General features: G+C 39.2%; 1 protein-coding gene across 12 annotated transcripts in view; it reads left to right on the forward strand.

Annotated features, from left to right (window-relative positions):
- STK39 (serine/threonine kinase 39) overlaps positions 1-12,164 on the forward strand; it is a 319,210-nt gene that overhangs the window by 180,016 nt on the left and 127,030 nt on the right. For 10 of the 12 annotated variants that reach the window (XR_016394143.1, XR_016394142.1, XM_089916730.1 and 7 more), the window contains 4 exons: positions 1,615-1,737; positions 1,831-1,860; positions 10,165-10,227; positions 11,971-12,038. Coding sequence is in view for 10 of the 12 variants with exons in the window: in XM_089916730.1 (XP_089772856.1) it covers positions 1,615-1,737; positions 1,831-1,860; positions 10,165-10,227; positions 11,971-12,038 (284 nt within the window). In the remaining 2 variants the exon portion in view is untranslated. The remainder of the gene's footprint in view (positions 1-1,614; positions 1,738-1,830; positions 1,861-10,164; positions 10,228-11,970; positions 12,039-12,164) is intronic. The other 2 variants (XM_089916729.1, XM_089916735.1) reach the window with 1 other exon arrangement.

A 12,164-nucleotide genomic window follows, 5' to 3' on the forward strand; every position in this document is an offset into this window, starting at 1 on the left:
ATTGTTTATGACTTCACATTGATCCAACATGTGTGAATGATTACTTTACACCTAAATCCTGTGGTATTTCCCTTGGAACTCATGAACTTCCTGCAGTATAACTGGATAGTTTCTATTATGGAAAATAGTCTTTCTTCATGTCATACTCTTTCAAAGTCTTCACAGGACATTTTTAGACAGCTGGTTTTTCACAGTTACCATTCAGCGGCATAGGAAAACTTGCATTTGAATGGGAATCTGAAGGCTTTTTTTCTTGCCTTCATTTTGCTTTTACACCTGTGTGATATCTTGGGTCACTTTCTGGGCCTTCATTCTCCCATCTGTAAAGTGAGGGGGTTTGACTAGACAGTCTCCAAGGTCCCTTTCCACTTGCAGTTTCTCTGAATCAGTGGATCACTGGTTGTTATGTTCACGTCATGTTCGCTTGCTACATTGCTTTGTTTAACCACGTCCCAGACCATGTTTTGCTCTGTTTTTTAAATTGAAGTAGAGTTGATTTACAATGTGCCAGTCTCTGCTGTGTAGCAGAGTGACTCAGTTATACACACATATACATTCTTTTTCATATTCTTTTCCATTATGGTTTATCACAGGATATTGAATATAGTTCCCTGTGCTATACAGTAGGACCTTGTTGTTTATCCATTCTAAATGTAACCATTTGCATCTACCAACCCCAAACTCCCAGTCCCTCCCTCTCCCTCCCCCTCCCTCCCCCTCTCCCCCTCTCCCCCCACCTTGGCAACCACAACTCTGTTCTCTATGGCTATGAGTCATCTCAGTCCATTTTTTAAAGCAAATTACTTTGGTCAGAGGCTCATTATTCTCAGTCATCCGCTCCTTTGAAAAGTTTTGCCTTTTCAACCACAGAGACACGTGGAAAGCATTCCCCGTGGACCACATCTCTACCCTAGCTCAAAAAAATACGAAATAATGGCAGAAAATTGTTATCGTCTGTTTAGTTCATCTGACACAGCTGCTGGTTATCTTGCTGTGTTCCTGGCAATCGCGAAAGGTGTGTTAAGAATAGTCTTGATGTTGTGTTGTTTTGCTCAGCTAGGTTGAGCAGAATCCTGGGAAAATAAGCATGATGTCAGGTTCTGAAAAAGAGCAAGGTGGCAACAGAAGGGTGTTTGCTTCTTTGATATAGGTTGTAGATGGCTGATGCCCTGGACTAGTATTCTTCTTTAGGCTGCCTGAATCCCTTGTCTTCCCTTAGTCCTCAGTCTCTTGCTTGCATGCATTTCCTTAAGCAGTTTTGAAACCTACCACGTGGACTTTCACGTGTAGTGATTCATACAGTGTTAACTGAAGCCAAAGTGAAAAATGGGCTTGATCCTTCACGGCTGACGTGTGTCATACTCTTCCAAAATATTTTGTTCTACACACATAGAGTAAAACATTGCAAGAACTTAATATCTTTGGAAAGAGGATGAGTGTAGGAGTGTGGAGGCTGTGTAGTCTTTTGGGGTATTCACTGCTAGTTACCCCTGAATTCATAACCACTCAGGTTACTTTCAAGGCAAGCATATGCTGTGTAACCCAAAGAGCTGCACCCGCAAACACAGGTTGTGTTCAGCTGGTGAAGAATTGGGTGGATTTGTTTTGGTCCAGGTGAGAAGAGTTCCGGGGTCAAGCGGTCACCTTCATAAAACCGAAGACGGTGACTGGGAGTGGAGTGACGACGAGATGGATGAAAAAAGTGAAGAAGGGAAAGCTGCGTTTTCGCAAGAAAAGGTAAAATGACATTGATGATTTTCTAACGTGTCAATTTTATTTTTGTGTTTTTGGGGGCGTGTGTGTACTCATGAATATGTAATTGTTTTACAGTCACGAAGAGTAAAAGAAGAAAATCCAGAGGTGAGTGGTGGTTATTTATTTAGTTCTTTGCCTTTTCCCCCCCAGCCTCCTCCCACAAGTATCAGTCTGATCTCTTTGGGGAAGAACCTTCAAAATTTTGTTCTCGTGGTATAGAAAAAAAAGAAAAGGCACATAGGCTTTGCAGGTCTTGATACTGTCTGAGTTACTTTGGAGCTGTGTATATTGGGGCAGATTACTCTCTGAGCCTCAGTTTCCTCCTCTGTCAAATGGGGGTGATCACAATACTTATAAAATTGCTGTGAGGGTTGATAAAATCACATACATGAAGCACTCAGTGGGGTTCTTAGCAGAAATTAGTTACTCACTTCATCTTAATTCTTAGGATTACTGTCACTTAGAGAACATACTAGGCATACAGGAAAATGTCTCCTAGATTTTTAGTTTACCATAAAGCAAGATATTAACATGGTTAGGAACTCTAGGTTGAATTTGTTGGTTTTGATTTTTAAATCTTTCGGGTAACTTAGTAGGCAAGGAACAGTCTTTCATCAGCCTCCCTTTGAGAACTGGTCATCTTTTGATTAACTTTACTTCCTCCACTGGTTAATTATTCTAATGACTAATGATGACTGTAGTTCAAAGGACTTCCTCATTCTCCTAGAGGAAGTTTAAGCATATTTAAATAGCTCCAAGTATTTTACAAATCTAGTGTTTAATGTGTACTTTGATAAATTCTCTTTAAGAAAGCAGAAGACTTCGGGCTACAGATGATATCCATCCCAACTTTCTTTTTAAATTTCCTTTTAATTAAATGGAGTAAATCTTATCATTCTGCTTTAAGTGGCAATAACCAGCTGCACCATCTAAGAAGAGAGCATCAGAGCTACAAGCCACTCTTCCCCCGTCATTCTCCCCCACCCCGGCTCTGGTCTCTTTTCATTCTCATGCCTCCTTGATGGGCCTTTCCTAGGGATTTTTCAGTCTGCCTGCCTCCTACTGGTAACTCTCCTTCAGATCCTGTTTCCTCCTATATTTATCATATGAATTAATCTCTCTATTTCGTACATCAAATATGACCTTTGATCAAGAAGTTAGAAGGATGGTGGTGTGCTCCACAGTAGGACATGTTGGCTACACACATATCCTGCTGGATTTTTGCAATGATCTTAACCCATTATCATGAACTCTGCCATCTTCTTGCCCACTGTTTTATCTAGAGTGAAGTGCAGATCAAGGTTTTTCATCTATGTCTAAGAGTGACTCTAACTAAAAGTGTCAGTTCTCCTTAGAAATAGAACAAAATAACATGATTCAAGTAGCGTCATTGACTCAAAAATCATTCGTTATTGGTTCACTACAGGACATTTTCGTTGGAAGATACTCACTGGAATTCTGCCTTACTAGTATAGGCTGATGGGTCTAGGTCTTTCCTCATGAGGATTTGTTAAGTTTATTTTGAGAATATCTTACTCTGTACTCGTTGCAGTTGCTCTGATAACTGATCTGTTATTTGGATAATAGCAGTATCTTTCTGGCAAACGTATTTTCTTCGTAGACAGGAAAAAGTAGTGTATAGCACGCTGTCAGTTGTTCATCAAACATCCCTGTCAACCTTCTTGAGTGGAATTTGAAAGTCTTAGGCACCTTACTGTATCTAGACTCACTTGATTTCCCAGTGGCATATGTCTGTTCCCATACTGGCTTATAATTAAGGAAGCATATAGATAAGCTTCTTATTTCTGTGGAAGGATACATTAGTTTGAATGTAAACACTCCCCCCAAACTTTAGGAATCACCAGCTCTATCTGCTATTACACAGCTTCCCACGCCATTTTATTGTTTTTGGTTTTTTTGGGGTATTTTTCGCAAGGCTGACGTTTCAGCATCCTGAGCTGTGTTCAGAATCTCTTCAGTGTTGGTTCCTGTGTCCTTTCAGATTTTGATTAAAGTAGCTCCGTGATTTACCCGTCACACCAAGTCACTTTTTGGATGTGAAGCAAAAAATATTTTTTAATCTATTATAAAGGGAATTAAAATGGTTGAATATGTAAATATTCAACAAAGTATATAAATTATATAAACATAAATTATATATATAAATATATATAAAATATAAATTATATATATAAAATGTGTGTACTGTGTGCACTGTTTTAGTAGATGTTGGGGATACATCGGTGAGAAAAACAGAGTGCGATCCCTGTCCTTGTGGGGCTTCCATTCCAATGGGAGTAGATAAACAATATCCAACAGCCTTCATAAGTAAGTAAGTTATGTGGTTTGTTACAATGGAATAGGAGTAATGGAAAAAAATAGAATAGGGTAGAGGGCGAGGTAGTATGGTAGGGGTTTATAATTTTAAAAGGGTTAGTCTGGATAGGCCTTACTGAGAGGCACATAAAGACTTGTAAAAGGGCTTCCCTGGTGACACAGTGGTTGAGAGTCCGCCTGCCGATGCAGGGGACATAGGTTCGTGCCCTGGTCCGGGAAGATCCCATATGAGCCATGGCCGCTCAGCGGCCATGAGCCTGTGCTCCGCAACGGGAGAGGCCACAACAGTGAGAGGCCTGCGTAAAGCCAAAAAAAAAAAAGACTTGTGAAAAGGTATGGGAGAATTAAATAGAAATAACTCTGAAGGACCACTTTTATCCTGCTACCGTTCTTACCCCTGTGACTGTCCTATCTTTCCAGAGGTTATAAGTTTGCAATGTTTTCTTCCAGACCTTTCCTGCTCGTTCACATACAAATATGTACATAAAGAAGTCTAGCATATCATTTTAAAAATATAAATGAGATTATAAAAACTATAAAATTTTGCATCTTGCCTTATATCTTGGAAATCTTTCCACAGTAATTGCTGTAGATCTACCTCTTTATTTTTAACTGCTGAGGAGTATTACCTGTCAAAATGGTTTATTTAACCATTTCTTTCTTCTTGAGCATTTAGGTTGCTATTGCCAACTGTATTCCATTAACATTTTTTGTGTACGCACTTTGAGGGGCGCACATATAAATAAAGCATAGGTACATAGAACTGTGATTGACGGAATCTGATTTGGGATTTTTATAGCTGTTATCCAAAGCTGTGTCATGTTAAATATCTTATCATTGTATTTGTCTGTTCGACCTCAAAGCTGGAAAAAGAAGGCTGTATACAGTCTCAGACAGTGTACCTTATACCTTTAAACATCTTTTAAAGGGAAAAGATGTACTAAATGGCACATTGAAATGCCAGTGTGTTTACTTCGTAATAAGCTTTTCAGTAATATGTGTCATTTAAATTGCAGTTGAGATATTTACTTGACTATAAGCCACTAGGTGACTGGGGATAGTATTTTTTTCATGTCCATGTTCCCTTAGCATCTAGTAGACATGCTATATGTATTTGTTGGTGACATGGAAACCTATGCACTGAAAATCAGACTCTAAACAAGTGCCTGAATAGGTCTGTCATATTTATAAGTAGGTAAGAAGTGGGGGAAGGATCAGAAGACGTTTTATAATCGAGCTGAAGTTCAGAAAAAGTAGTCTTAGTAGTTCCACACTTAAGAGTGAGATGCTGCAATAAAGAAGGGGCATTTTAGAAATGCTTATTTTGTGAGGGGCTATTTGGCTTCCTGGAAGTATAGGCAGAATGTCCAGGTATTACAGCAGTAGTTGGAGAAGACTGAGAAGGCAAGGGTCGGGTATTTGCCAGAGGGAACTTGGGTCGATGTACCTGGTACAGGACCGTATTTGGAGATGAGAAATTCCGGTGTAAAATGTCAAGTTCCAGAGTTACACCACTTGTCTAATGAGATTCGTAGCCAAACGTAGTGAGAAATTGGGCCTAGTGTGTTCTTAACCTGGTTTTTAAGAAATAGCCTTGCAAAGTATTTGTCACCTACTAGTAATTATTAGTTTGTAATAAGTAAATAATTCATGCTAATTTCATTTATTTAGTATCTTATTCCACTTGGATGGTGGAAGCCAGTGGAGACTGAAGGTTAATAATATAACAATAATAATGAAGTTAGTTAATTGGACAAATGTTTAATCTGGGTCTGATTTCCCATGGAGCTGCGTTAGGCACTGTGGCATTGTGGGAATTATACAAAAGCACAGAAGAGGGCCTTCTCTCCAGAAGCTGCTCATCTCTTTGGGGGTAGGGCTCGGGAGTGGTATTTGCAAGGACAAATACCAAATAAGTGGTATTTCTTAGGTAGGGTTTCCTAGTTGATACAACATCCTAGCTTATATAAAACCTTTCAACTATTATCTCATTATTGATTTTTTTTTTTTTGCTTTATAAAAAATTTTCATTGTTGTGGTTTGATCTTCTTTTTGACCAGTGATTTTGGAATCCTTTTGTCAGTCTCCAAAATAATCAGTACACGTCTTATAATACTTTAAGCAATTTTTATACCTTAATTTTTTATATAAAAGTAAAACTGACTTTATTTTTTATTCTTTTTAAATTTATTTATTTATTTATTTATGGCTGCATTGGGTCTTCGTTGCTGCATGCGGACTTTCTCTAGTTGCAGCGAGCAGGGGCTACTCTTTGTTGCGGTGCGTGGGCTTCTCATTGAGGTGTCTTCTCTTGTTGCAGATCACAGGCTATAGGTGCGTGGGCTTCAGCAGTTGTGGCTCATGTGCTCAGTAGTTGTGGCTTGCGGGCTCTAGAGCGCAGGCTCAGTACTTGTGACGCACGGGCTTAGTTGCTGCCTGGCATGTGGGAACTTCCCGGACCAGGGCTCGAACCTGTGTCCCTTTCATTGGCAGGCAGATTCTTAACCACTGCACCACCAGGGAAGCCCTGACTTTATGTTTCAATTCACACTTTCTTTTGGTTTCATTTAAGTGAGGAGGACATTTTCCAAGGCTTCTATTAAGGAACCACTCGGTTTATAGTAACCCTTCTGTTAGGGGTCATGAAAACATGGTTTGCAATCCTGGCTCCACATCAGAAAAACCAAAAGCTTTAAAAATGAGGATCCCTAGACCCAGCAAATCAAATTGTGATTTGGTGGTTTGGGGCGATGTCCAAGGCAACTCTGATTTTTAAAAAATCTGTTCATGTGATTCTGATACGTGACTAGGATGAAGGACCCACTGACTAGGAAAACCGCACTAGTCGCTCTGAATCCAGAAGTCCAGACTGGAATCCAGGAAGATTGAGTGCTGCAAATACCTGAAGATTTGTTTGAAATATCTGCCTATCAGAAGTCTAAAAAAAAAAAAAAGCACCCCCCCAAAACAAGCAAACAAACAAACAAACAAAAAACAACTAAGATATTTCAGAAATCCCTTGGAAAAGTTGTCCTTATTTAATCAAGTGTAATGGTGCCAGGTGGGAAGGTTTGATGACAGAAGCCCTGTAGGGCCCATGACAGGTATATTGAAGAATTTTGTTGTAGGTCTAGGCTAGGTTAATTGTTTCCCAACTGTGATATTTTGTTCTGAGGAGAAAATCCATTTGGTGTGGATTTAGGTTGAGTGAATTTTACCAGAGCTTAGACACAGTGTGAAAGCTAAATTCGTTGCTTATGTTACTCAGTGCTATTGCTGGATGATTGTTAAAACTGCCTTTAGCTTTTTGAAATTATTTCTGATGACATTGTGTTTTCCAGACGCCTGTCAGCTCTCATGTTGTCTTATACCCATTTGTAGTTGGAGGCAAAGATTTGATTTCTCCCTCCAAATTGATTGTACTGGATCACAGACGGCTTTTGCTTGATGCTTTTATGATGTCACTTTCTAAAAGGTGTTCTTATTACAGGTGACTGGCTTTCCAACTAGTTGTTGTTAAACTTAGAATCTCCTGTATTTCTGAAAATAAACCTTTTGTTTTGGAGTAATTTTAGGTTTACAGAAAATTTGCAAAGATAGTGTACTCTGTAGGGTTCCCGTACATTCTTCATCCATGCTCTTTTACCGTTAATTTCTTTCGTAGCCCTGACGTGTTTGTCACAACTAAAAAACCATCAGTTTTACTATCATTATTATTATCAGTTTTAAACCGTTACTATCCGCTACATCTCAGATTGTATTTGTATTTCATTAGTTTGTCCACTAGCATCCTTTTTCTGTCCCAGGATCTAATCCAGGATAACACAGTGCATTTAGCTACAGTATTTTTAAAAACAGAAAATGAGAAGATTAGATAGAGCACTATGAAAAATTAGAAAGTGGATGTTGTCCCTTTTTTGTCTCTATTCCAAGGTGCTTTCCTCTTTCACTCAGTCCCAGAGGCCTGTCTCCAGGGCCGTGTCCAACATTAATCTGTTATTCTTCTCTTCCCCTGCTATCAAAACACCCATTCTCTCAAGTATCCTTCTTAATAGCAAACTGTTTAAAATTTTTAAAAATTCCAATAGACAAATTTATATTATACTGTTAATGAATGACAGCTGCTTAATGTGTTAGGTTTCTTGTAAGTTTTTACATTTAAAAATGCATGCCCAGAAGTCATGCCCTAAACTGATAGAATGGGGTCCATAATGGTGAAATTTGGCAGACTACAGTTGGTTGTCAAGGAAGATGTTTTGTGCAGGGAACCTCCCTCTCCAGCACTCCTGTGCATCTCTGCACATTTCCTGCCCCAGTGGGAGCCGGAGACTGGTTTCTTCCTCACGTTCAGGGTTACATCTACACAGTGAGGTTGCACGGTAATAGCTCTCTGTGCCCCTAACTGTCTGGGAGTAAGGGACAGGGCATGAGATGGGCCTCCCCAGGGGAAAGAGAAGTTGTCACCTCTAGTAAATGCCATTAAGAATTTTACATATTACAAACCTTCTTTGACTAAAGGTAGGATATTCTGCAGGTGATGTGATGTGGCTTTTGGTAGTATCTCAAACCTTAATTAAGAACGAACTTATTAACAAAATGGAAACAGACTTACAGACATAGAAAACATATTTACAGTTACCAAAGGGGAAAGGGGGGGTATAAATGAGGAGTTCGGGATTAGCAGATACACACTACTATATATAAAATAGGTAAACAACGAGGTGCTACTGTATAGCACAGGGAACTATATTCAGTATCCTATAATAAACCATAATGGAAAAGAATATGAAAAAAAAATATATGTATAACTGACTCACTTTGCTGTACACCAGAAACTAACACAACATTGTAAATCAACTATACTTCAATAAAAAATAAAAAGAAAAAAATGTAAGTTTTAAAAAAAAGAAAGGTTGTGGAATCAGTCTGAAAAATTCTTTACAAGAGATCATTTGGGATAGACCAAGGCCCTCCGGCTGGTTAATGAACACAGGTTGTTTGTTCTTCTAACATAGTCATTTCCCCCCAACATTTTAATATGAAAAACTTCCAAAATATTGCAACATTAAAAACATTTTATAGTGAACATCCACCCAGCAATCACCTGGATTCTGCCATTACTATACTTCATCTCATGCACAGCCATCTATTCATCTATCGGTCTATCTTTGTTTTTGGATGCAGTTCAAAGGAAACTGCAGACGTGGGTATACTTCCCCTTCTTTCTTCATTACTAACAGAGTTATTTTCGCGGAAGCAGAGAGAGTAAGAATTTTACGCTCTTAAAGTTTAGAAAACTCTTGCCACAAAGAGTTTCTGATGACTTCTGATAATTTTAGAATCGATAGTAAGTTTAGGGAATTATATATTTTTCATTCTTTGTCAATGTTGTTTCTCTTTTAGTTTGCCTTTCAAGTTTTGTTCCAGGGCAGAGTTCACAAAAGTAGGGATTGAGGCAGAAATATTTTGGATATCACATGAGGGTCAGGTTTCCACCTTGGAGAGAAAAATATAACCTATTACTCTAGCTTTTCTTTTGGGGAAAATGTTTTTTAAAAATCCAGCTACCCTTACATATTTTTGAAATCCAGTGCTGTGAATAAATTGTTCAAAGTAATGATTAAAGGGGCAGGTTGTGCTAATCCTAACATCCTTTCATTAGGGGGCCCTTAACTTGAGATGAAGTTGTGTGACAAGAAAAAAATGGTCGTTGGGCATCTTTCTGTTATTAGGTTTAAAATATCAAATAGTCCCTGCCTTTTCACTTTAGCATGGTGGTTCTCTAAAAGCCTAAGGATCACCTGGGGCACTTACTAAAGATACAGATTCTCTTCTGTCTCCATGAAATTCTGAATCGTAGGCTGGATGGTGCCCCGGAATCTATAACGTGTGTCGTAGGTGATCCCAATGCAAGTAGTCAAAGGACCACACTCTGGGAAATGGTGCTTTAAAATTACTTAAATTATTTAAGATTTTTGTCTCTGATAACTGAGAGTTACTGACTGTAACCACGCTGAGCTTCACGTCTTATTTTGGTGTTCTTACGTGCTGTAACGGTGGCTCTGTTAACAGATCGCAGTGAACGCCAGCAGCATACCCAAGCAGATACAGTCCCTGTCTGTGCAGGACCCTCAGGTACGTTTCTCTGCCTGTCATTTACGTTGTAGACAGATTTTTTTTCTTTTAACAAAACCTGACATTTTAGAAAGATAGACAATATCAGGGTGGTGCTTCCAAAGCAGGGGCTTGTAAACACTCTTTTTTAATAAGTATGGAGAAAAGAGGACTGTCACTATTGACTGTGATTTTCAGGGCCTCCAACCTTTAAATGATAGGTTCAAGAGCAAGAATTGATTACCAGACTGCTTCTGAAATTGCTGGTACTGTGTGAAATGAGAAAAGGAAAGAAAATGACTCACCATTCTGCTAGATTCCAGCCACAAAACATTATAATTAATTGATACTTTTCTTTTTTGCTCCTGGTTGGATTTCTAAACTGTTTTTATAATTCTTTTATCATTGAATTTTATGGGCCAATTTATCTCTACAACTCGCCTTGTAAAAATAATAGTCCAGTGACTGTGAATGAATTCATATTAAAAGTTATATGACAGAACACGTGTGCCACGAGTTGTGTCGGGTGCTGATGAAGGATGCTGAGCTATCCAGGGCAGGGGCTGTGGACATAGAACTAGAGTGCAGGCCCCCGTTCTGGTTTTGCTGTGTAATTAATAGGCAAGCCCTTCAGCTCTCAAAGTGGTTATACTTTCAAGTATCACCAGCCGGAGGATCACATCTTCCCTCCAAAGCTGCATATTCCATTTAAATTTATTTCTATTCTACCTGATCTGTATTTCATGAAACAGCTGTATGCAGAGGAGATAGAGTGATGGGATTTCATGATTGCAGGTTAGACATCTAGTCCTTGACCCTTATCTTTTATACCTGAGGAAGCAAAGATTTGCAGAGGTGAAGTGGCTCAGCCAAGGTTGCACAACTACTTAAGAGGCAGAGCCTTTACATTGTATTGGGCAACTCAGTAAAACACCTTGAAGTAAACTGTAGGGATTGGTTGAATGATAAAAGGAAAGGTAGGGATAACAACAGGTCACAAGGCAAAGAGTAAAGGAAACAGGAAAAGGGATAAGGATACCTAGTAGTAAATAACATGGTATAGTTTGACTCATTTTCATATACATTATTTTGTTCTCCCAGGAAACTTTTGAGGCAGGTATTATCCCCATTTTGTAAATGAGAAAACAAGTCCGGAGAATGACTTGCCCACAGTCGCATAGCTGGTCAGTGGCAGAGCCAAGTCTTGACCTAAAATCTGTTATTTTTCTACTCCAATAGGAATGTCTCATGTCCAGGAATTGGTAGGAGTAGGGAGAGGCTGTGTAGCAGAGGCCGTCATTACTGATGATCTGTGTTCAAGGAAATAGACTCTAGGGGAGAAAGGCGAGAAAGGTAAACTGTGGCCTCACCTACCAGGTTCCTCCATCCTCTGCATCATGAGGTTTAAAGTGCGCAGCCTTTGTGCATCACCCAGGCCCAGTTGGCACAGTCCGCGGCTCGGGTTGCAAGGTGCCCCTCTAGATGGCTTTCCTTTGGACTTAACTGCTGCTTATACCAGTTGTTCCTAGGGCCCGTCCTCCTACGGAGGCTTTCTATATGAAACATTTGAATCCACAGTTGTGATGGGAAGTAGACACCATTCTAGTGTTCACACAGAGGTCTCATGTGGACAAATAAGACCTGCATGTGTAAAGAGCTAGATTTGAAATTTCCAGGAAGAAAGGGCTCTATGAGTCAAGGGCTATCAGGATTTTATGCATGTATTTCCCGAGTTTATAACAGTTTGCTGTTTTGTTTTTAAAGGGCTTACTCAATGCTAGTGAAGACTACAGAGAAGCTTCTTGTGCCGTGAACCTAGTTTTAAGATTAAGGTAAATAATATTGTTTATTTTGCATCACTTTCCCTACGTATAGTACAATATTCTGATCTCCTTCCTTAGCTTTTCATGATATTAGCATAAAATAAAATTGTTACCTTGTTTGATCTCCCCAAATAG

Source organism: Delphinapterus leucas, chromosome 8 (assembly GCF_059928025.1).
Source record: "Delphinapterus leucas isolate spDelLeu-1000000601 "Yukka" chromosome 8, BTC_Dleu_Yukka2, whole genome shotgun sequence".
Taxonomy (NCBI): domain Eukaryota; kingdom Metazoa; phylum Chordata; class Mammalia; order Artiodactyla; family Monodontidae; genus Delphinapterus; species Delphinapterus leucas.